The following is a 26,102-nucleotide window of genomic DNA, read 5'->3' on the forward strand; positions in this document are numbered from 1 at the left end:
CTGGTACTTCACTTACGCCAATGAATGTGTACCCCCTTCCCTTCCGACCCTCACCAGCCACTCTATGCGACAGCTGCTGTGACATCAGGCCATCACAGCCGACCTTGTGAGACACTGCACTATCCAGAGCAACTAGCCGATAGTGTGTTTAACCAAAAGGAGTACACCAACATCTCAAGTAGACCTCTCGCTCTCAAAAATCACCTCCTCAATTGGTAGATTCATTAATGTAATAAAGTTACACTTAATTGGCTTTCACAATGAAGTCTGTTGATATCCTAGATGCCTCTACTATGGGTACTAACAAAATCAAGTGTAAGGTAGTGTGTTGACCACTAAGCCACGATTGACATATGCACAGCCCATTGACATGCTGAAAGATAGAGCCGACAGACCTCTGACTGGAATGACAGATTGTGGAACAATTCAGTTCGCACTTGTGTGGTGCTGTCATGTCAGAATTCCTTCCAGAAATTTAGACAATGAATATTGCTCTCTTGTACACATTTTCCTTAAGAATTACCACAAATATTGATGTCCTGTCCATTAAGATTTACCAAACATATATCCTGGAAGCTTATCACAAGTATTATTAATTGATTTCAAATTGTAGCTGTGACCACAGTCTGTGTGCTATTACGTATTAGACATCATGGTTATGAAAGCAACCTTCGAGACATTGCTACTTTCATTACACACTCCTTTCTATAATATGCAAGCAATTCATACGAGACCACCATCGACATAACAGATACACAGATCAGCTATGAGTTGTGACAATGCGAGATCCCCATTTTACCTTCTGACATGCACCAGGCTTACTAATTCACTGATTTACATTATATGCAGTTACCATCACAGAACAGTTAATTTTCTAACTACAATGCAGCTCTTACTCTATGGAATCAATTGCGAAAACAAATTTTCGGCAGGTAAGTAGATCCAGTATGAAACCAGTGACACAGATAAGCACCAAAAAAGGCACAACTGAACCAGTCCACGACATCATCAACAGCTGCCATAATTCATGCCAATAGATACACCATTATTAATCCACAACACCTGATACACTTATTGGCTGATATGTAGGTTATGCCAAGTGATAGGCAGAGACACGATTCAATAGTAATAAAAAATCCCATTCTCAATGCATTAAGACCATATTTGCCTTAAAATCCTATGCCACGATGTGACAGGAAGCTGCAGTCTTGGACGAGACTGCACCTTGTTCCTCATGTGCATCAGAATACACTTTATCAGCAAGTGTGCTACAGGCCGCGCTACCTGTTGCACTGCTTGGCTGTTACATTTATGATGTGCTGAAAACAACTGACTGGGATAAAACTCTGTTCATTAAATCCATATCAGAATTAGCCCAGAAAGTACAGATTCCCTTAATGAATGACTGCAAGAATTCATCCTGAAGCTTATCGCTGACTATAGGGACATTGCAAATTATGTCACCCTATGTCTTGTCCCAAAAGCATATCAAACAATAGCTTCAATTTTGGACACAGGCAGGTGCAAGCTCACTCCCATATGGGACTTTCATGAAACAACCTCTGCTTCCACTATATCTGACTCCAATCACTTTCATTATTTGTTGATGTTTGAATTACAAATGATTGATTGATACTTATATTATTTTACTACAGTACCCATTTTGAAGCTAATCTTCAGTTACCCATTTAGTTTGATGAATATTTACACGTGTGCTATGATTATTTGTGCAATTAGATCATTTAAATTGTCCATACTTGAGCCTCAATGAAGTTCCAAGCTACTGCATGAATTTATACTGAACCATCAACACGTTCCCCTAGCTACGGAGCTGTTCTCCATTACCATATTTGCACAATGACCTATCTGTTCATCGTGTTCCCGAAGTGTACTCAGTTTCTGTTGCTAATGATTTGCTGTTGTTTACAGATTTGCCAGGATGTTTCCTCACTATGTTGTTTGCCTCAAATAGCTATGCAGCATTCACTCATTTCTTCTGTTACTTGGAAACGTATGACTGTTCTCTGTGCTCCACTGAAACAAATCCTGCAAGTATCATCTGAGCACTGGTCTATTTGCTTGCAGGAAGACATCTCCTGAGTCATTTGGATTCAGGTGTTTTTGAACATGTATTTCAAGATGTTCTGCTTAAAAGGTTATTACCAGTTCTGACTTTGTCAGTGTTCTTAAAAATTATTGACCATTCATACCCTTCAGCAACGTAGTGGTCTGTGTTTGCAATTGGTCCTCTGACTTTACATTTTGGGCATTAATTTACACAATTTATCACTAGACAGTCTCAAGTCTTTACCAGTGGCTAAATTGGAGTTTTTATGCAATGACCATGAATGATATGGTTTCACCCAACCAACTGCTCACATTGCATGAGAACTATGAAAGAGATGTATGTCAATGCCCAGACATGGCCTCCACCTTTGTACAGCCACATATTTCAGACATAAAACTCAGCAATGTGCATACTATGCAAGATTATCAAACTGCCAGCTTGTTTATTGTGAGATTGAGAACATTGAGTGTTGAGAACCCAAACTGTTTAAGGTTGGTGTCATGTGATGCTACACATCTGTGTATCTACTTCCTGCATTGCCAATACCTCATTCATCTAATGAAATCACGGTGGGTGTATTATATTATAACAACCACTGGTACAATACCTCTGTACCTTCAGCATTCCGCTCCAGCAAGTAATTTAGCTGTCAATTTCCAGCCCTTATAGTAACTTTCAGTATCTCATTCTGTGTCACGCAGACAACTTATGTAAGGTGCTACATGTGGATTGTCTTGAGATTCTATGGATTAGAAGTGGAGTTACACGTTTACATCTTTACTTAAAATTAAAAAAAAAAAAGACAATTTATGTAAACCATAATGCTGAATATCCTTAAATCTACCCATATTTTTGAAACACTGTTTCAATTGCTTCTCCACGTTTTCCTTTCACTAGAGATTGATGCGCGGTGGCTTCCTGCCTCTTATTGGTCAAACGTCCTGCCTCTTATTGGTCAAACGCCTTTACCTTCTAAAGAGATTGGTAAGCAGTTCTGTGAACCACTGGAAGATGTGACTATAAGAACCTCAGCCAGTACACCTAGATTGTACATATAATTGAGGCATGGACCCTCCCTCAGATTAGTACATAGCTACAAGTAAAAAGCGTTGAATCTTTCTGGAAGATATGTATCACAGCACCTTTATTAATATATTAAGGTTGAACTGTCTTGTGAATTTTATCAATAATAAGAGTATGTTAGTATAATTTAATATCTAACTGCTTGTTCTATGGACACTCTTTATAAAATGTTGGTAACTGATTGAGCCCTGCATGGATTTTTCACTTTTGCATAACACTTTCTGTAAATATTTTTCGCTATAGAAGGAACCAGTATGTAGATTTTTGGGATATAAAATTGATTAAATGCTTATACAGAACCTAATGGAATGAAGAGGTAATTTTATTTCTACATCTACATCTACATCAATACTCCACAAGCCACCTGATGGTGTGTGGCGGAGGGTACCCTGAGTACCTCTATCGGTTCTCCCTTCTATTCCAGTCTCGTATTGTTCGTGGAAAGAAGGATTGTTGGTATGCTTCTGCGTGGGCTCTAATCTCTCCGATTTCATCCTCATGGTCTCTTCGCGAGATAAACGTAGGAGGGAGCAATATACTGCTTGACTCTTCGGTGAAGGTATGTTCTCGTAACTTTAACAAATGCCCGTACTGAGCTACTGAGTGTCTCTCCTGCAGAGTCTTCCACTGGAGTTTATCTATCATCTCTGTAATGCTTTCGCGATTACTAAAGCATCCTATAACAAAGCGCACTGCTGTCCATTGGATCTTCTCTATCTCTTCTATCAACCCTATCTGGTACGGATCACACACTGCTGAGCAGTACTCAAGCAGTGGGCGAACAAGCGTACTGTAACCTACTTCCTTTGTTTTCGGATTGCATTTCCTTAGGATTCTTCCAACGAATCTCAGTCTGGCATCTGCTTTACCGATGATCAACTTCATATGATCATTCCATTTTAAATCACTCCTAATGCGTACTCCCAGATAATTTATGGAATTAACTGCTTCCAGTTGCTGACCTGCTATTTTGTAGCTAAATGATAAGGGATCTACCTTTCTATGTATTCGCAGCACATTACACTTGTCTACATTGAGATTCAATTGCCATTCCCTGCACCATGCGCCAATTCACTGCAGATCCTCCTTTAATGTTTAATTGTACACAATGGCATAGATACTTGTAATTTGGGTAATTTATTTCTGCTTCTAAATAATTTATAGAAAGAATTTTAATATTTAAGAGAGAACCATACTTACTTCGTAGGCAATGCTGCTGTCTCAAGAGTGGAGAAAACTAAGCAGAAAATATCTGTAGTCACTCACTAGAATTTTAGAATAGAGGCCTTCAGCCTCAGCTGTTAGCATTATGGAATGCAAACATTCCTCTGAACACAAGAGACTGGACAAATACAAGAACTATCACTTTATTATTGATTATTACTATGCACACAACTTTGTTCATTTTGCTCTAAGAGTACTTCCACTGAGCCCTCCTCTAAGACACACCGGACGGGATATTACAGTACTGAGGACCTTGCACAGGGTGGCACTTCTGCGCCCTGCAGCTACTCGCAGAGGCCTACTGCTTCCTGCAAGCCACCACAGCTACGCCGCCTTTGTTTTGCCCGTAGCATTCCGCCGTCACCACTACATGCCCTATCTCTTCGCACCAACCATGTCACTCCTCTCTGCGCAAAGCAAGACATGGTGATGCCATGATGTGACGAATATATTTTGATCCTTGACACAAGGGACTTAAACCAAGATCAGAAAAATGAACATTTTAACTCAATGTAAACTTGTTGATCTACACATTGTAAAGCTTTATCAATTCTTCACTTATTTTTTATAATAACAATTGTTATCAAATTTAACCATGTGTAAATCACCCTAGTTATTGACAAATTCACAAGACAAGTAAACTGCCCCTCCCTTCACCCTTTGTTCATAAGGCTTCTCAGCATGCCTGTCCAAGGAAGTCCTAATGTTCCATCGCTCTTAGTACACAGTCCTATCATTATAAACTTACTCCTGCAGAAGGAGAATGAGTGTAGAGGAGACCACCTGCTTGCATGGAGTAGAAAGCATAACTTTAAAAAAAAAATTATAGAGAACAGTTTATTTCCTTGAAAGGTCTCCAGTACTTGTCGAGAGCCAAGCAGCTGTAGAAACTGGTCGCAGCTGTTCCACAATTTTAGCATGTGTTGCTGAGCTATCATTGCTCCCACAGTAGGACTGCTGAAGAAGGGATGCCTTAAGGTGGACCTTGTTCATGATTCTTGGCCAATAGGGGTGCATAGTAGAAGGGTTACATGATGCCTGAGACGTGGTCATGCCACGGAGCAGAGCCGGCGGCTTTCCTCTCTTGCTTGGTAACCCTTGACTAGCCAGCATGTACCTTTTCCACTCTCCTATGCCTATTCTGGATTCTCAGTCAGAATGACTACCCTTGTGAGCAGGGGGTTGAGCCCTCAGCGCAATATGCACCCCTAGTTGCAGTCTTGATTGAATAAACCGTAATGTGTAGATCTGAGCTAAACTACCTGTACCTATTTCAACCACGTGGAGCCCACAACAACAATTTTTTTTAGTTTCTATATTTTTCTTGCTATGGCGAATGTTAACATATATGTCAACTCCTCCTCTTCCCATATTGTCTCTGCTTATATGTGCTGAAAGATTACATCCACTTACATTTATATTTTTCATATCTATGGCAATATGACGTTCCGATGGGCACAGTACATCCACTGCTTTCTCTGCTTCTAAATCTTATAAACAAACAAGAATACTCACACTTGTTTCATGAACTAAGCTGTATTTTAAATTAGCATCAGGTTCCCAGTACACCTCATCCCAGTGTACCTGCTGCAATCGTTAAATCATTAATTGAACGCACCATTTTGGAGGACTGTTTTGCATTACTGTTTGGAGCTACGTCATATATTGTAACCAGCTGTGCATCATGATCTACTGTTTTTTAATACCCTAATATTCTGATGCAATACACTAACATAATTTCTCACTGAATTTTTATAAGAATCTTGTGACATTTTAACATCTACGATGCCTGCCTGTCGAAGCTTCTCATTATGCTTGATACCTTTCAATGTTGTATCACTGATGACTGATCTTGCCCTAAAAAAAGAGATACTCTCATGAGTTTCAATGTCACCCCCCCCCCCCCCCCCCCAGCATAAATAGCAGAGCTCAGCGCGTACTCGCCAGAACTACTACAGTGGCACTCACCTGAAGATGGCCAGAAGACTCTGCGCCGAAATATCGCGGCAGGAAGTTACTGATATCGCGGCAGTTCTCCCGTCTTTAACGGATCCCACCAGGTTGACTGTTTATCTACCATTTGTTGGGAATATTTCTTCACAGATAGGCAGAATATTGAGAAAGTATCAAATGAGAGTCATCTTTCGCCCTCCTTCCAAAATTTCATCACTGGTGGGATCCGTTAAAGATGATCTGGGCCTGCGTAAACCAGGTGTTTACAAAATTCCATGTGAATGTGGCAAATCGTATATAGGGCAAACAACACGAACTGTGCAGGAACGCATTGTGGAACACCAACGGCATACTCGCCTTCTCCAACCCACCAAGTCCACAATCGCCGAACATTGTATTTCCACAGACCATTCCATGAATTACAACACAAAAATTTTGGCCCATACATCAAACTTTTGGAGCTCGATTATCAATGAATCTGTGTAAATAAGATTGTCTGACAACGAGACTCTCATCAATTGAGATAGTGGTTATCAGCTGAACTCTGCTTGGAATCCTGTTATAGAGAAACTTCGTAGTCGACGTAGTTATCTGCATAAAGATGAACATCGACCTGACACCGATACGCCAGGCTTTCACACTGGACGGCGCGAGGCGCAGCGCACGCAGCCGTTATGAACACGCACGCTGAGTCACACATGCGCAATGTCACCTCAGAAGACTATAAATAGTGGAGCTCAGCGCGTACTCGCCAGTACTACTACAGTGGCACTCACCCGAAGATGGCCAGAAGACTCTGCGCCGAAATATCATGGCAGGAAGTTACTGATATCTGGAGTTCTCCCGTGTTTTTATAGAACAATCAGTATGCCGGGAAACCTTTAAACACCACATCAAGCAACTCTACGGGGAGGAAGTGATGGAATGTATTTGAAGATTCGACAAGTTACATGAAAGAAGAGCGAGGCTGCTGAGCCTGTTGATATTCGTATTAAGTTGCAGAGACAAGGGCATTATTCCAATATTTGCCAAAATTGTGTACTTCATAAATACCACTGCTGCAAACAACATCAAACGTAAAGCAAGCATGGCTTTGGTGAGAGAAAGGATTCGTTTTACTCGGCGTGAATTGGATTCTGTATCAAAGGACATGTTCCACATTCATTTGGAATTGGCAGCAAGACTATCTTCTCTGTCGTGGGACTGGGTGGATGGTGTGACATGGGCTAAAGCAAACTGGAGCCATTATATAGCTGTGATGAGGCAAACTGCCAAGATTGAGAGACTTTCTTAACAGATGCAGCAGGAAGTTCCAACTCGACAATCTGTTGTTAATTTGACAGAGAAAGCTTTAGATGACGCGACTGTGTCTGTGCTAGCAAAAGGACTGAATTTTGCTCCTACACCTGTTGCACCGCCGCTAGCGGATTTCACCAGTGCCATCGAAGAAGCTGTACGCTGTTTTGATACAGATGAAGCAGAGGAAGTTTGTCGAGAGTCTTGCCGTATTGACCAGGGGTGCACCAATGAAGAATAACATCTTGCCCATGGAGAGGATAGCCCTCCGTAACTTACAAGCGGAGGTGGATACTGTAGTCTTAAAATCTGACAAAGGAAATGCTACTGTCCTCATACCAAGGGACGAATATATTAATATCAATGTTTTATTATGTGATTCAACATATTGCAAAATTGATAAGGATCCCACGACCCCAGTAGTGCAAAAAACAGCAGAACTTTTATCAAATAGTTCTCTACCCAAGGTGGTCATCAAGAGACTGAAACCAAACAGTTCAGTTCCACCTAGGCTATATGGATTACCCAAGATCCACAAGGAAAATGTGCCATTACGTCCAATTGTGAGTAACATTGGAGCAGCCACCTACGACCTAGCAAAATTCTTGGCATCTTTGCTCAAACCAATGATAGGCAAGTGTGCACATCACATAAAGAATTCTGGTGATTTTATCAGTCGACTTCAGTCACTACAAGTGCAAAGTAGTGATTTATTGGTCAGTTTTGATGTGGTTTCACCGTTCACAAAGGTGCCTCTGGTGGACTCACTACACTTCATTGGCAATATGTTTGGTGCAGACATTACATCTACATCTACATGACTACTCTGCAATTCACATTTAAGTGCTTGGCAGAGGGTTCATCGAACCACAATCATACTATCTCTCTACTATTCCACTCCCGAACAGCGAGCGGGAAAAACGAACACCTAAACCTTTCTGTTCGAGCTCTGATTTCTCTTATTTTATTTTGATGATCATTCCTACCTATGTAGGTTGGGCTCAACAAAATATTTTCGCATTCGGAAGAGAAAGTTGGTGACTGAAATTTCGTAAAAAGGTCTCGCCGCGACGAAAAACGTCTATGCTGTAATGACTTCCATCCCAACTCGTGTATCATATCTGCCACACTCTCTCCCCTATAACGCGATAATACAAAACGAGCTGCCCTTCTTTGCACCCTCTCGATGTCCTCCGTCAATCCCACCTGGTAAGGATCCCACACCGCGCATCAATATTCTAACAGAGGACGAACGAGTGTAGTGTAAGCTGTCTCTTTAGTGGACTTGTTGCATCTTCTAAGTGTCCTGCCAATGAAACGCAACCTTTGGCTCGCCTTCCCGACAATATTATCTATGTGGTCCTTCCAACTGAAGTTGTTTGTAATTTTAACACCGAGGTACTTAGTTGAATTGACAGCCTTGAGAATTGTACTATTTATCGAGTAATCGAATTCCAACAGATTTCTTTTGGAACTCATGTGGATCATCTCACACTTTTCGTTATTTAGCGTCAACTGCCACCTGACATACCATACAGCAATCTTTTCTAAATCGCTTTGCAGCTGATACTGGTCTTCGGATGACCTTACTAGACGGTAAATTACAGCATCATCTGCGAACAACCTAAGAGAACTGCTCAGATTGTCACCCAGGTCATTTATATAGATCAGGAACAGTAGAGGTCCCAGGACGCTTCCCTGGGGAACACCTGATATCACTTCAGTTTTACTCGATGATTTGCCGTCTATTACTACGAACTGCGACCTTCCTGACAGGAAATCACGAATCCAGTCGCACAACTGAGACGATACCCCATAGCTCCGCAGCTTGATTAGAAGTCGCTTGTGAGGAACGTTGTTTAAGCCCACTCTCTCCTCTACATATTTTATATTTAACAACGAATTTTACGAACAATCTGATGGTGTCGCCATGGGGAGTCCTTTGTCTTCCCTGGTAGCCAATCTTTTTATGGAGGATTTTGAGGAGAGAGCACTCGACTCTGCCACTTTTAAACCGACAGTATTTTGGCGGTATGTTGACGACACTTTTATAGTGTGGCCTCATGGTCTGGACCGTCTCCAAGAATTTTTACGTCACATGAACTCCATATAAGGAAACAAAGTTTACCATGGAGATAGAGAGAGATGGTTGTCTGCCATTTTTAGACGTCTTAGTGCGATGTAAGAGTGACGGCACACTTGGTCACTCAGTGTACAGAAAGCCCACTCATACAGACCTGTATCTACAAGATACTAGTTGCCACCATCCAGCACAAGCAATGGGCGTTCTCAAAACCTTGGTCCACCGTGCCCATACTATCTCTGACGGCGACAGTCTTCAAGCGAACTGGAACTCCTGCAAAAAGTATTTTTGAAGAATAGCTTTTCACCTAAGCAAGTGAACAGAGTGATGAAGACCTACAAACGACCGACCAAGGAAGAGAAAGAGGCTTTCAGGTTGACTGTTTATCTACCATTTATTGGGAATATTTCTTCACAGATAGGCAGAATATTGAGAAAGTATCAAGTGAGAGTTATCTTTCACCCTTCTTCCAAGATTTCATCACTGGTGGGATCCTGCGTAAACCAGGTGTTTACAAAATTCCATGTGAATGCGGCAAATCATATATAGGGCAAACAACAAGAACTGTGCAGGAATGCATTGTGGAACACCAACGGCATACTCGCCTTCTCCAACCCACCAAGTCCGCAATTGCCGAACATTGTATTTCCACAGACCATTCCATGAATTACAACGACACAAAAACTTTAGCCCATACATCAAACTTTTTGATCTCGATTAGCAATGAATCTGTGGAAATAAGATTGTCTGACAACGAGACTCATCAATCGAGATAGCGGTAATCAGCTGAACTCTGCTTAGAATTCTGTTATAGAGAAACTTCATAGTCGATGTAGTTATCTGCATAAAGATGAACATCGACCTGACACCGATATGCCAGGCTTTCACACTGGACGGCGCGAGGCACAGCGCACGAAGCCATTATGAACCTGCACGCTGAGCAGCGCATGCGCAATGTCACCTCAGAAGGCTATAAATAGCGGAGCTCAGCGCGTACTCGCCAGTACTACTACAGTGGCACTCACCTGAAGATGGCCAGAAGACTCTGCGCCGAAATATCGTGGCAGGAAGTTACTGATATCCGGCAGTTCTCCCGTGTTTTTATATGGAACAACACATCCCTCTATTCCACCAACAAACCCATGGTCTTTTTACTTCTCTCCTTTTCCACCACTGCCTCCTCCCCCCCCTGCCTACCATCTACTCTTCTGACTGCCCTAGCTGCTCTACCCTCTCCCAACCTCGTTCCAGTATGCTTGCACAAGTAGAACTTTGCTGTCCTCCACCCCAACCTTGCATTCTTCCCTCTCCCCGCCTCAGCCTCCTCCTTACCCCCACCACTCAGTTTGCATCTCCAATCATGTGCTGCTGCTTGCTGTCCGACCTTGGCAGCCAGAGATTGTGGTCGCGCGCGCACTGCGAAGAGCATTTTATTCCTTTATGATGCTCTCAAAGACTCTGAAGATTTGTGCACATAGTATGCGGAACATAATTGAATATGTGTGTGTGTGTGTGTGTGTGTGTGTGTGTGTGTGTGTGTGTGTGTGTTTGTGTGTTTGTGTGTGTGTGTTTGTGTGTTGGTGTGTTGTCTAATTCTGATGGAGGCCTATTTGGACAAAAGCTTTGCTCGCCTTTCTGCGACTCAGCAGCATCTCCGCTATACGGTGAGAGCAATTATCCTTTTCTTGTATTCTAACTAATATTGTCATTTTTTAAAGTTATTAATAAACAGAAACTTGATTTTCTGGAACTTTGTAACCATGTGTGGGGGCACGAGCGCATCTGGTTTTGTTTTTGTGTTTCGTGCAATGGCGAAAATTTTCGTAGTTTAATATAAAGTAAAAACTACATATTGTGAGTATATTTGAACAGTTTGAAACAATGCATAAATTTAATGAAAGATAAAATTCTTATTGTTGATTTTTTTCTTTCTGTGATGACTGCACATACGTTAATCTGTGAGATCAGCTGGCAGCAAACAGCTACATGAGGACAGTCAGTAACAACTTCCAAAACTAACTGCTCGATGAGATAGGTATTGTAACAGCAATGATAGATACATTTTGAGCAATGCAGAGCTATAGAAAACACAATATACTTTCTGCACAACTTCACTTTTTTAAGCAGTTACTATACTAATACAATGAAACAAGTAAATATGGTGTGGGTTTTTTCTTGGAGGCTATCATAAACTGCTACTGCAGAATACTGCTCTTGAGATTGCTTTTCTGAAGCAGTGTGCTTTCCACAAATGCAAATCTTCCTATTAGATGCAGATATTGAGAGCATTACAAAAAAACTATTACCACCATATTCACCCTTACTGCAAATACATGGAATGGCATTTCGAGGGTGTTGTCAGCTCCTTGTGCTCTATGTTATGAGCTCCACAGCAGTGTTCAATTTGTTGCAGACTACTTGACCCACCTTCTGGTACATGTGTAAATTCTGCCAACTTATGGAAGATTTTGGATTCAGTTTTTTTGTACATATATATAGCAGAAACTTTACCATTACAAGCAGTCAGCTGTTTAAACTCCTAGATACAATGAGCTTTCGAAAGACGTCGCTGCGAAGGATTACAACTCAATTGACACAATTTGAAAGCATAGCATTTTATTCCTTTATGATGCTCTCAAAGACTCTGAAGATCTGTGCACATAGTATATGGAACAGAATTGAATGTGAGCTGCAAGTTAAGATGCCACATCAGTGGTAGTGACTTACGTATTGGCTTAAATAACTATCATGAGGAGGGGGTTGCTACTAATCTCGAAACTAAAATGATTTAGATGAAGATGGACAACGCTGATGGTTGCTTTAATAGGCCACCTGCTTCAAGTGTTACAGTAACAGAATACTTCACTATAACTTAAAATTTCCCTTTATGATTTCAACTTATTAGCTACAGAGCAGAAGGTTCACAAGGAACAGGCAGCAGGGGAATAGGCATTTGTGAACCAGTTTCATGCTACAGGTACCAACTTGCTGAAGCAGCGAGACATTTCTTATGGCCAAATTTGAATCATAGCTTTCAGTCTCTAGGTACTAAAAATGATTAAACATAAAAGTATAGAATTAAACTTACTGGTATATGTGTCTAAAATTGACGACAAACATCTTCACACTTGCCAGTGAACAAAGATCTAACTCAATGAAATTACATCGAGCATTTGGTCTTTCAGCTTGAATTTTTGCTATAGCTGCCTCAGCCCTCGACTGACTGCGACAAGCAAATACTACGATGCATCCATGGAATGCTAATGATCTTGCTGTTTCATAGCCTACAAAAACAAAAAGTGCAGATTAGTATTTAAATACATGCCATAGACACTAATACAGTGTGCCTCAAACCTTTTGGATGAAATTTAAATGGGTGACAGTGGATGAAAAAATTGATTTTATTGAGACAGGGAACCAACAGCTGGAAATGCATACTTGTTGTGTTATGGACATACATAGCATACACCGCATGACAACAACATAGCTCATAATAATTGTTCAATGTGATGACTGCCAGTCTCAAAGCATGCATGCCAACGGTGTATGAAGTTCTGCCGCACTCTTTCAATGATCACTGGTGTCTGTTGGGCCACAAGACACAAAGCTTGGACTCTAGCAGCAGGTCTTCATCCACTTCTAAGGAGTTTTCACACACCAATGTTTGACGTAACCCCAGACAAGAAAGTCCAGAGATGTGACATCCAGCAATCGTGCAGCCCATGGAACATGACATCTCCTTACAAACCAACGATGAGAGTATGTATTGCTCAGGTACTCATTGAAAATAACATCGAAGTGAACTGGTGCACCTTTGTCTTGAAACCATATAATTATGTGGACAGTAAGGGGTACAATATCCAAGACCTGTGGCAGCACATCTCGCAGGAACACCCGGTAACATGGACTAGTGAAACAGGGAAGCTGCAAATAAGATCCTATTAGGTGATCTGGGACAATACCCACCTATATTTCCTCACTCCAGAAATGGCTGCTGTTACTGTTAAAAACACAATCAATGGTGAATGAAGCCTTCTCTGTAAACAATACAAACTGTACGAAGTTATGCTCTACAGCACTGTGGTGGATAAACCATTGACAGAAGTGAATGCAGGGCTCACTGTCTGTTGACCCCAGTGCTTGCACATGTTCTACGATAGGGATGCAATAGTTGTTCCACCAGTACTCTACACACTTACTTCCAAGTGTGCATTTCATGGGCACACATATGGGTGCTTGTTGCTGGATGGTTGGCCACACAATCCAACACTGTGTTCTCAAAGTCTGGTGTCTGGACATGTCTTCGGTGGAAATCTTGGACAACTCTCTGACCTGTGAATGATCCCATCTCTTGTAAGTTGGTATCCATGGAGATAGACTTGTTCCAATTAGTACCCCTGTTGGGAAAACATTCTCTGCACATTTGTGCTGATTTACAGACACCACATCCTGCCTCACTGTTGTGTACATAGTTCTGCGTAGTCAGCATGTACACAACTTTCCCACTAGAGCACGCCCCGCTAAGCACAACAGTGGAGGCGCAGCGCTGGTCTGTCTCCGCACTATGAGATGGCGTTGCCTTAGAGATGGACCAAATTCTGCTTCCGCCGATCCATGTATTAATATGTAACACAGCCAATGAGATTGCTGCTAACGTAGAACCTTTTCTCCTCGCGGATCACACTCGCGCAGTGATACACGAACGTGCGAGGTATTGTAACGAGTGGACAGACCTCGGATTAGTCCGTCTGCATTTGTCTGCACCTGTCTGTACCAGTCTATAGTCAAGTTTCAATCTGCGCCGAATAAGATTATCATATTCCTGTACATAGCCATGAAGAGAAATGTATAGACACTTTGTCAAGTATCAGAGATATGTGAGAATAAGATTAACGTACCAAGACCAAAGGAACTTCAGATTGTCAATTGTAAACAGCATCCAGAATTAAGTTACGTAATGTCTATGCTTTTTATTATTTTAATAAATGTGTGTGAAAATTAATCAAGTTCTGTTTGAAGCTGGTCATCGTCAATCTGCTACTCTAAGCGTGCAAGTGACATTTCTATTGTCTGACCTAATGGCAGAAGATAAACACGCCACGATAAGACCACGAGACATATTGCTGACGTCTACTTCGTTAGAGCGACAAGTCAAATAATCTGATGGTGTGTGTACGGAACGTCTTACAGTATGCACACCACACTCACTGTACATTAAATGCATATCTGCCAACTTCATAATGAGTAACGTTCCATCTTCAACTGTATGCAGTAACACAACTCACTATAGTCACGTCACAAACTGTCTGATGCAATGGGCAACTGAAACCAGGGATACTTGTGTGCATGTGGCCAGGTTAATGCACTGATGTGATGCTTATGGTCATTACATGACACATGGTATTAGCTAAGTTGTATACAGTATGTTTATGATGCACACTGTTTATCACCAACTGCCTGCTCCAGTGTTCAACAGTCACCTGGGGCCTTCGCGAGATTGTGGGAGAACGGTATGTGCTGTTGCAATACATGCACCAACTCGTGGTTGTCTCTTTGAACGATTACTATGAGCTACACGGTTATTATGCGGTGTATATCCATAACACAATAAATACAAATTTTTGACCATTCGTTCCCAATCTCAATATAATCAGTTGTGACCCATAGAAACCTGTTTCAGTTTGACTCAAAAGGTTCAGGACACTCTGTATTTTACTCTTGTCAGCACTGTTTTGTTACACTGTGACAAGTTAAACAGGGTGCTAGATTATAAACTGACTGAGACAACTGATTTTCATAGGCTGTAACAACTGATCCACCTACCAGAGCAGATTGAGTGGAAAAAAAAGAAAAAGAAAGGCTATTGGTCCGGCACCTTGCAGAAGTATATCAACTTAAGGATGCTCTCCTGTAATGCTGCAGCACTACTTCTCCCTCATAGCCTATATTGCCTGTTTATTATCTGAAAACACAATGTTTTCAGAAGGATCTTGCACTCATATGAGGGTGGCTTGAAAAGTTCTTGGAATCATCATGAGAGGTCAGTGGTAGCGTGAGTTGTTCACATGATATTCATTGGACTGTTACCTGTAAACACATGCCACGTCAGTGTTCTTGGAAGAGAGCTGTGGCGGTGATGTGGTTCTATTGTTGTTTTCATGTAGTGATTTGCAAAGATGGAAAAAAAATTGAGATTCGAACAGTGACTGAATACTTTGTAAAGAAAGGTATGAAAGCAAAGGACATTCGTGCTGATTTCCAGAATACACTGGGGGACTTTGCTCCTTCATATTCAACTGTTGCCAAGTGGACAAATGAATTTAAATTTGGTCGCCTGCATATAGTATTGCACCACATTTAACATAAAAGTAAAAATTAAGATTTGTGTGTAAAACTTTGTTAAAGTATAGTTCTATGTAATAATGTTTCAGGTAACAAATCTTAATGTTATAAAATTAGTAGTTTACGTAAAATTCACGTTTTGAAAGAAAAATAGGAGGCGCTAAATAATGACGCTAGGAAGCCAAAATTTGGTGAGAAGGTGCAGTAAGAAGTCATTAATGAGTGGTGCTGGTTTCCAAAACCATAAAACTAAAATTGACTCCAGAATCCGCGTTTTTCGGAAAAATCAGAGGCGCGAAATAATAGAGCTACAATATTGAAAATTGGTAGGATGCTTCAGTTCACCCTAATAATAATAATGGAAATACCACAATCAGTTACCTCTTCTAGTTTTTTAGTAATTTAGTAAAAACTACTTTTGTGAGTAAAATGTACATAAGCATTATAGATTAAGTACTTTAAATTTTAATGATAAAACAAATTCTTTAAGACCAATGATCAGATAGGACAATTAACAAAGCTACACCAAGTTTTAGTCTTGTAGCATAATTAACAGCTGATACAAGTCTTGATAAAGCTATAGTTCAGAGGTAACAATCTACCGTTAGTTCCATTGTAAAAATTCTAGAGAGTAAAGTTTTAATTTTAGCGGGCTGAGATTTTCTACGTGCTTCTGTACTGCTCAGATGTATGTATACAAAAATTGAGAAGTTTGTAAAGCTATTATTAAATGTGATATTTAAGATTACGTGCCTGAGATAGCGATCATTTGGAGGCTGCAGGCATCTGCATAGGAACGGAAAGAACAGATGCTCTCTTGGCGGTACGCGCCGGAGCTATATAAAAAGAGCGGCAGAGGCAGTAGGAAGCTCACTCCGCATTAGACCAACGCCTAGTCCACGCGAGCTTAACGTCCGATCGCGCCCCGCCTCGGGTGACGTCATAGCGGGCTGTGACATGCGCGTACTTAGCAATGTAAACGGACATTGAAAATCGCGAGGACTGTACACCGTCCTGGATCGTTTAGACTTCGGTAACAAACTGTTATTGTGCCGTCCGTGTGAAGTATAATTCCGCGTGGCAAGTGGTGACTAACTCCACTTTTAAGGCGAGCATTAATCTTTTTTTTTAACATTATTGCGAACTATTAATAGAGCATCGTTAGTTAGAGTAATGAACTATTCGGGACGAACTTGCTGTAGAAGTCGCCTCTGAACTATTAAACGATTGGCTGAATTAACAATATTTAATGTCTTTAGCATTTTCAGAAGCTTCGAGTAATTTGTGTGAGCCTTTAAGATAATAAAATCTTGTTTGGAACTTTAAATTTTATTGAAGCAGCCCTAATCTCGTGAAGAACTATGGATATTTTTCCTTTAGCTGGGCTGTACAGGAATGTGGCCGTGCAGACTGGGAACTAAGGTCAGTAAGTTTCCCTTCGCTTTCTGACTGGCCACCAAATTAGTTGCCAGGCTCGCGTGATTTAAGGTGGCAATGTTCAACTTTCATTCAACATTAAACAACGACTTCTTCGCCGTCCCGCATATGTTGCATCGGCAATAGTCTGTTACGTGAAATGAACATTCAAACAACTCATTCGACAACTTCTTCGCCGCCCCACATATGGTGCTTATCGGCCGGGAAAACTGAATTAAAAGCAAATAAAAGTGCTCGATGTGTGAAAGCGATTGGTATAAATTAACGAACTCGGTAGGCAATAACAGGACACTGAATTGAACTAGTGTGGGAACAGTGTTACCAGTAAAGGCGGGTGTAGTGTATAAACAATAAGTGTCTACCGCTGTACGTTGGTTAGTGACGATGGTGAGGAAGGCGACGATGCTGGATCGCGGCTGCCGACGGCGCTGAGACTAAAGGAAGACGGTGCGTCATCGCGGAGCTGCGCTGATCTGCGAGACAGCTGCCGGCTGCGCCGAGCGGTCAACGGTGCCTTGCTGCCCCCCCCTGGAGCTATTGCAGTAGGCGATTCCTGTGGCGGTACTCGACGCTACAGCTGCTGCTGCTGCCTTCAATACGTCGCGACGCGTCGCATCACGATTGCTGGTACACCGCGACGACAACATTCGTCGAAATCAAGCATTTAAGTTAAGTCAAAGACTTTTAAAATATTTATTAACTGCTGCTAACAAACTAAAAGATATGGAAAGTAGTGTACATTTCAGAAGGGAACCGGTCTCTGACCAAGAATCCTCAGGATCAGGAATTGAGTTTAATGAGGATGGTTCCATTAATCCCTCAAATATTGAACTAGAACGTAATTTGTCACCAGTAAATTATGACTTTAATTTAAATGAGAGTGCAGGGATGCAATCAATAAGTGAAATAGAAGTCAAAAGGGAGCCAGTAGAGTTGCTAACTTTGTCAGGTAGTGAAACTGAGCTCAATATATCTCCAGCTCAGTCAAGTCAAGAGATACAAAGTATCAAGGTAGAAGCTCCGGATTGGATGCAAATACTGTTTGCCAAACTCGAATCAAACCAAAATAAAATTGAGGCTAAAATTGAAAATAGTAATAAAGAACTAAAAGAAGAACTGCAATCAAAATGGAATAGTTTGAATTATAAGATAGATGCTATTCATCATGACATTCAAGTAAAAGTAGGGCAACAGTTAACTAAAATGCATAGTACTTTCAAATGTGAAATAGATCAAATTCAAAAAAATTATCAAGAGGCAGATGAACTTTTGGAAGAGAGGTTGTCCGAAAGATTGAGCAACGAGTCCAAACTTTGCTCTGACAAAGTTAAAGAGGTACAAATTAAAGTAGATACTTGTCAGAAAAACATTGAGAAAGTAAAAGAAACCTGTACCGAAATTCGTGGTGCAGTGGAACAAAGATGTTCTGCCAGGATAGAAGCAGTAGAGTCACAAGTAGAGGAATTAAATACTAACATTGCTAACCTAGAAAATAGAGTAACCTCTGTTAATTCTAGTCATTCTACTGTACAGCATGTGACTTCAGTTGACGCCGCTTTTATAGGGTGTCGACAGTTTTTGCGCTTTGATCCTGATAAGTACATTCACCCTCTTGAATTTTGGAATGACTTTGAGGATGTTCTCCCCAACACTTGGTCAGAAAGAGAAAAAATTTCATTTATAAGAAGTCATTTGTCAGGTGATGCTGTGCGATGGTCAGCGGATGTAATGATCAAATGTAAAACTTTATCTGAATTTAAGTCTGCATTTCTCAACGAATACTGGTCACATAACAAACAAAATGATGTGTTAAGGGAATTCTGGAGTGGTAAGAAGTTTTTCCCAGGGCGTGAATCAGTAAAGGATTTCACTAGGAAGTGGGTGTCAAGACTGTCACATTTGACAGAAAAGATGAAGCCAGATATGATCATTATGGGTTTAGAAGGTAAGCTGCCGTGGTACTGGCAGAAGAGGATCATTTCCGCCCCTAGAGATAATATAGACAAATTTATTGAGTATCTGGAAAGAGTGGAAAGAGTAGCTGCTGCTGAGGAGCAGGTGCAGCAGAATAACAAATCTTCTAGCAATCACGTACAAAATAATGGAAACGTGAACGTTAGAAATATGGAAGTTAGGCACACCAAAACAAACTATCGAAACCAAAGCCGTGGCAGAGGAAGAGGGGGTAGATACTCACCACGCTTTCGTAACAACTACTATGACGAAAGTGGAGAAGTAAATACTATGCCATTAAGACAAGAAGGGAGTCATGATGCTACTATATCTAGTGGTGTCACAGATGAACACAACAGGCCGCGTGTGGGAAACTAAATCCCGTCTATGAGGAAACTGGCGCTCACCAGGCGGTAACAGTAACACAGCCAGTAACGGAAACACAGACAATCAGCCAACATACACAGACAGACAACATGGATGACGAAATAAATACAGATAATACCAGTGATGTGTTAAGCCACTCTCACAAAATAGTGGATAGTATTTTGGATACACTAGAAAAATGGGTCAAGGAAGAACAGGAACTCAAGGTAGATAATGGGGAAGAGATAGATAATGGGTTTGAGTCTGATGGGAATAATGATGAAGTAAAAGCTTACATCTTCGATGAAAATGGCAATCTAAAAGCTGAAGTAGAAGTAGCAGAAGTAGAATCAGTACTGCAAAACTTTAGAGAGGAGGAAATGATGAATGAAGGGGGTAGAAATAGTAACGAGGTGAAAGAATCTAGTAGCTGTGTAAACGTGCCACAAATGGTTGAAGGTGACGACATTCTTATGAACAGCAATATTGCGCAGGGACGCAGTTGCTCAGAGGTAGAGGATAGTTTGGCTGATGTGCAGCAAACAAAAGTAGAAAAAGTCGTCAGATGCTTCGATTTAAAGTTAGTGGACAGATTAGAGAAAGCAGCTAAGATTATAGAGCATGATGAGCCCCAGGATGTAAATGTAAATGTAATTGCAACTGATCAGAATTACTTTAGCTGGAAGAACATAGAACGAGATTTATTAGACGAGGTGTGTGAGCAACCTGTTCAAGGTAAAATAACTCACCCTGTTATCAAAGTAAACATATCAGGAGTCACTGTGCGTTGTCTGCTTGACAGTGGCAGTGAAGCAAGTGCTTTATCACAAACATTTTTTGACACCATACCCAATAAAGAGAAGTTAACAGTTATGAAAGTAAGTGGCTTAAAGATTATAGGTGCTACTGGAAAAGTCTCTAGACCAGTTCAACACGAAGCTTTGATACCCATTGGTATAAATGACGTAGTAATAGATCATCCTTGTTTGATTGTGCTAGGCTTAAGTGTTGATATGTTGATTGGTACTGATTTCTTATCAAAGTACCAGGGAAAGATCAATTTTGATCAGAACAACTTAATTTTAACTTTACCTGACTCTAAAGTGATAAGAGAGTCTTTTATAGGAAGTCATATAGGCGGTAGTAATGAAACTTGGGAACTGACTATTAGAGTAATAAAGAATAAAGGATACTTGCAGGAAAATTTGGTTTTCAGTGAGAATGAGGAAAGTGCTAAGGTTGAAGAGAGACACATCCTAAAGGAAATAGAGGAAAAGGTACAATCAACAAAGCAAATTGCTGACGAACAAAGATCAGAGTTAAAGAGTGTGTTAACTAAGCATAGTAATGTATTCTCAAACGCACCTGGTGAAGTTAAAGGTTATGAATGCCATTTGAATATCAAGCCTGGGAAGGTATTTTTTAAGAAGCCTTATCCAATACATGTTGCAAGGAAACAAGCAGTGCGAAATGAAATTAAACGTATGTTGGCATGGGGTGTCATAGAGCAAGCAATTAGTGAATACAATAGTCCTCTTGTTGTAGTGCCTAAGCGTGATGGAAGTGTTAGATTAGTATTGGATGCACGCTGGTTAAATGAAATTGTCATCAGAGAAAGTGATCGTCCTCAAAATATGGATGAGTTAATTCAAAAGTTCCGAGGGGTTAAGTACTTTACTTCCATGGACATAACATGTGGTTACTGGAATTTACCGCTGGCTAAGGAATCACGTAAGTATACAGCATTTTTGTATGAAGGAGTATGCTACCAGTATAAAGTAGTTCCGTTCGGATTGAATATTTCAGTGTGTGCCTTTGTAAGAGTTATGGCTCATGTATTAGGACAGGAATTATTAGATCAAGTAACCATTTACATAGACGATATTCTGTTGGCAACTCCCACATGGGAAGAACATATCAGTCTGTTGGACAGGGTACTAGAAGCTCTTGAAAATGGAGGTATGAAATTAAAGTTAGAAAAGACTGAATGTGTAAAGGACAGAATAAAATTCCTGGGCCATGAAATTAGCAGAGAGGGTATATTACCTGATCCATCCAAATTATCATGTATTGAAAAGTTTGAAGCGCCCCGAAATAAAAAGCAACTCAGGTCAATGTTCGGTTTGTTTGGATTCTACCGACGTTTTGTTAAAGATCATTTATTTAATGATCCATGTTTACTCAACCTGCTAAAAAAGAATACCCCATGGGTTTGGACTCCAGAATGCCAGTCTGCTTTTGAGGGATTAAAAGATTGTTTGATTAATAGTCCGCTCTTGCACCATCCCGATTTTACAAGACCCTTTTGCATGTCAGTGGATGCAAGTGGTTATGGGATTGCTGTAGAATTGTTTCAGCTAGAAACAGAAGGCGACCAGGAGGTTCATAAAACTATTGCTTTTGCAAGTCGTTCATTACAATCTGCTGAGCGAAATTATGCTATCTCAGAATTAGAGGCACTAGCCATAGTATTTGGTATGCAGAAGTTTGAGCACTATTTGTTAGGACAGAAGGTAATTATCTATAGTGATCACAAAGCACTTACATTTTTGAAGACTTGTAAACTAAGGCATCCAAGGTTGACAAGATGGGCCATGTACCTTCAGCAGTTTGATCTTGAAATTAATTATATACAGGGAAAGAGCAATTTGGTAGCAGATGGGCTATCAAGAAGTGCTGAATTATGGAATGAATCAGAACTTCCTTTGGCAGAAAGGAATGAGGTAAGTATGTTGACAGTACATGAGCTCAGAGAGGAGAGTGCCTTAAAGAAAGTATTTAAGAATTTAAGACGAGAACAGAATGAGGATGATCAATTGAAGCTAGTTAAAAGCTATTTAGGGGACCCTAATTATCCAAAGGTAGCACAATATTACTGTCTACACAAAGGAATTTTGTTCCGTAGGAGGAAGGTAACTTTAGCAGAATGGAAAGTGTGTTTTCCTTCACAGCACGTAGATCTGCTAATAGATTATGTACATCTAAGGTATGGTCATTATGGTACAAAAAAGTGCATTGCTAAACTAAATGAGAAAGTCATCTTTGATAACATGCATCGTAGAGTTGCAGAAAGGTTAGCATCGTGTGTTATTTGTCAAAAGGTAAGAGCAGTAAATAAAATAGTGCAAGGGGATATGCATCACGTAGACCCAAGTGAACCCTTAGAGTTATGTGCAGTTGATCTTTTTGGACCTCTCCCGACATCTAAAGGAGGATGTACGCATGTTTTTGTGGTGATTGATGGGTTTAGTAAATATGTTAAACTGTATCCGATTAAGAGAGCCAATGCCAAAACACTTCTAGATAAATTGGAGAAAGATTATTTTGTGAAAATTGGCAAGCCAAAGAACCTATTGTCAGATAATGGTCCTCAATTTGTATCAGAAAAATTTAAGTTGTGTCTTGAAAGGAGCGGAACTCGGCATATAAGGATTTCAGCATACTTTCCGCAAGGAAATATGAGTGAAAGGGTTATGCGAGAACTGAATAGACTATGTAGAACCTACTGTGCTAGGAAGCATTCAACATGGGCTGATCATATTAAGTATTTTGAAGAGATAATTAATAATCTGAAACACGATGCCACAGGTTTTGCTCCATGTGAGCTGATGTTCAATCAGGAACCACATAATATCATTCCGAGTATGATTGACTTTCCAGTTCTAAGTCAGAGTACATTGGATGAGAAGAAAGCACAGGCCAGGGCAAATATACGCAAAAGAGCTTTAGATAGGAAAAAGAGGCATGATGCAAGGGCTTCCCCCACTAGTTTTAAAATTGGTGAGCTAGTGCTGGTCAAAACAAAAGAAAAATCAAAGAAAATTTCTGCAGAAACTAAAAAGTTTATGCATGTATATCATGGACCATTTAGAATAGTAAGTAAACCTCATGCAAATGCCTATCGTTTGGAATATCCAAAGAGTAAGAGAGAACTAGGTCTAAGAAATATTGTGGATCTAAAGGAATTTAAAATTAACAGTAATTAATTACTGTAGGGAGTCTGCCACTCTTTGGCGGATACACAGTTTGGCGTACCGTGCAGTCCCAGCTGGGTGAAACTTTATTTCCTTTTCAAGTTTCATTCCCTTCTTCTGGTCTATCATAACAGGTAAGAATCACATATGTCTTCATGTTGTATATATGCTATTAGGTTTTAAGTATTCTTAGTAAGGATCTACCTAGTGAATGGCAAAACAAAAGTCTGAGTACCAATAAGAGGCAAACATGGCTAAAATAAATAAATTAAAATATTTCATGTAATTGTAAAGGGTTAGAAACTACAACTAAGAGAGACACTTTGCAGTATACGAAGTACGGTATGAATATGAATAATCCATGAGATTATGCAGAAGGTAGTATGTTGCTAGAAATAAGGTTGTCTGAAGGAAAACAGCGTAAGAAGGTAATGCTCATAGAGGCAAGCAATGGCGTTTTAGAATTAAATAAATGGAGATGTGTGGAAGTGGTGTGAGGATCGCACCAAATATATAGAAACAGGACGTCAATAGGCTGACAAAAGGAAAAGGGAGAAAGAAGTGGAGAAATGAAGTATTTTGAATCTGGAAGAAAAGGGAGAAAATGAATAAGGTGAAGAAGTGAAGTAAGTAAATTGAAGTAAATGATGTAGGATTAAAGAATAATTCCCTCACGTCTCGTGAAATGGTGAGAAACGCTAAATCTTGCTTGAGGCAAATAAATAGTTAAACAGACAACAGAAACACACAAATATTGGAAAATGCAGAAATTTGGAATCGGTATACTGAAAATAACTAATTTCTTTAGTAATTCATACAATAAAGCAAAGTGCTGGTCAGCAAATGACTTCTTTGATGAACTAATCCATACGATAATTAAGCCAGAATACATTAAAACTAAAAGGTTACTCAATTTTCTAAGTTGAAGCAAGATCTTAATATATTAATTTGCTAAAAGAATTTTCACTATTTAGGAACCTAAAAGATTATTTATGAAAGAAGAAAGTAGGAGCTATTGTATCAGATACGACTTAGTGCTAAATGTCTTTCTGACAACTTCACAATTAGTAAAATAGTGCCAGAATATAAACTATAAAATGTACTTTGTCCTACCTTAGATATAAGTTGAAAACAGAAACTTAGATTGTATTGTCTGTTTCTCAGGGACATGCAGGCTGCATGAATGACTGACAACAAGCGGTAGGGAGATTGGAAGTAGAGACGCAAACCACAGTGAATACAATTTCCTCCCACAATTTTGTCAATCAGTGAAATTAAATGAGTGTTACAATAGGACACCCACCACAGTGCCGAGTATTATAGTAAAAGAAAAATGTGAGTGCGTTGCAGTGATAAAAGTCGTGTGTATTTTCTTTTTCAGGAAGAGACTGATTTTAAAGAAAAAAAATAACTATTTTGTAACCATTGAAAAATTTATATTTCCATGTAAATGTATGTAAATAATTTGTGAATGTCTTCTGTACTAGGTTTTCTATGTGTATATGAGTATGGTTATTTTGTGTATGTAGTAATAAGGAATTTCCTAAGAAGAAGCAACTTAAGTTGAAAGAGGTATACTAAAGTAATCCATCGCTTGTTTGTTCTTTTAGAAATTTAATTTTGTTCAAAAATAGATTTTCACGAAAATTAAAAAGGGGGTGATGAAGCAAAGCAAGCGCTGTATCATGTATAAGATACAGAGGCGAGCGAGTGCACGGGACTTACTCTAGTTCACTGCTAGTAGCGTCACGTCATCGTAACGCGCCTGCATATAGTATTGCACCACATTTAACATAAAAGTAAAAATTAAGATTTGTGTGTAAAACTTTGTTAAAGTATAGTTCTATGTAATAATGTTTCAGGTAACAAATCTTAATGTTATAAAATTAGTAGTTTACGTAAAATTCACGTTTTGAAAGAAAAATAGGAGGCGCTAAATAATGACGCTAGGAAGCCAAAATTTGGTGAGAAGGTGCAGTAAGAAGTCATTAATGAGTGGTGCTGGTTTCCAAAACCATAAAACTAAAATTGACTCCAGAATCCGCGTTTTTCGGAAAAATCAGAGGCGCGAAATAATAGAGCTACAATATTGAAAATTGGTAGGATGCTTCAGTTCACCCTAATAATAATAATGGAAATACCACAATCAGTTGCCTCTTCTAGTTTTTTAGTAATTTAGTAAAAACTACTTTTGTGAGTAAAATGTACATAAGCATTATAGATTAAGTACTTTAAATTTTAATGATAAAACAAATTCTTTAAGACCAATGATCAGATAGGACAATTAACAAAGCTACACCAAGTTTTAGTCTTGTAGCATAAT

The 26,102-nt window shown here is 39.9% G+C and overlaps 1 protein-coding gene across 2 annotated transcripts in view; it reads right to left on the bottom strand.

The window, feature by feature from the left end:
• Positions 1-26,102, bottom strand: part of LOC126273464 (WW domain-containing oxidoreductase) — a 153,015-nt gene that overhangs the window by 74,220 nt on the left and 52,693 nt on the right. For both annotated transcript variants that reach the window (XR_007549325.1, XM_049977024.1), the window contains exon 4: positions 12,796-12,991. Coding sequence is in view for 1 of the 2 variants with exons in the window: in XM_049977024.1 (XP_049832981.1) it covers positions 12,796-12,991 (196 nt within the window). In the remaining variant the exon portion in view is untranslated. The remainder of the gene's footprint in view (positions 1-12,795; positions 12,992-26,102) is intronic.

Source organism: Schistocerca gregaria, chromosome 5, assembly GCF_023897955.1.
Source record: "Schistocerca gregaria isolate iqSchGreg1 chromosome 5, iqSchGreg1.2, whole genome shotgun sequence".
Classification (NCBI taxonomy): Eukaryota; Metazoa; Arthropoda; class Insecta; order Orthoptera; family Acrididae; genus Schistocerca; species Schistocerca gregaria.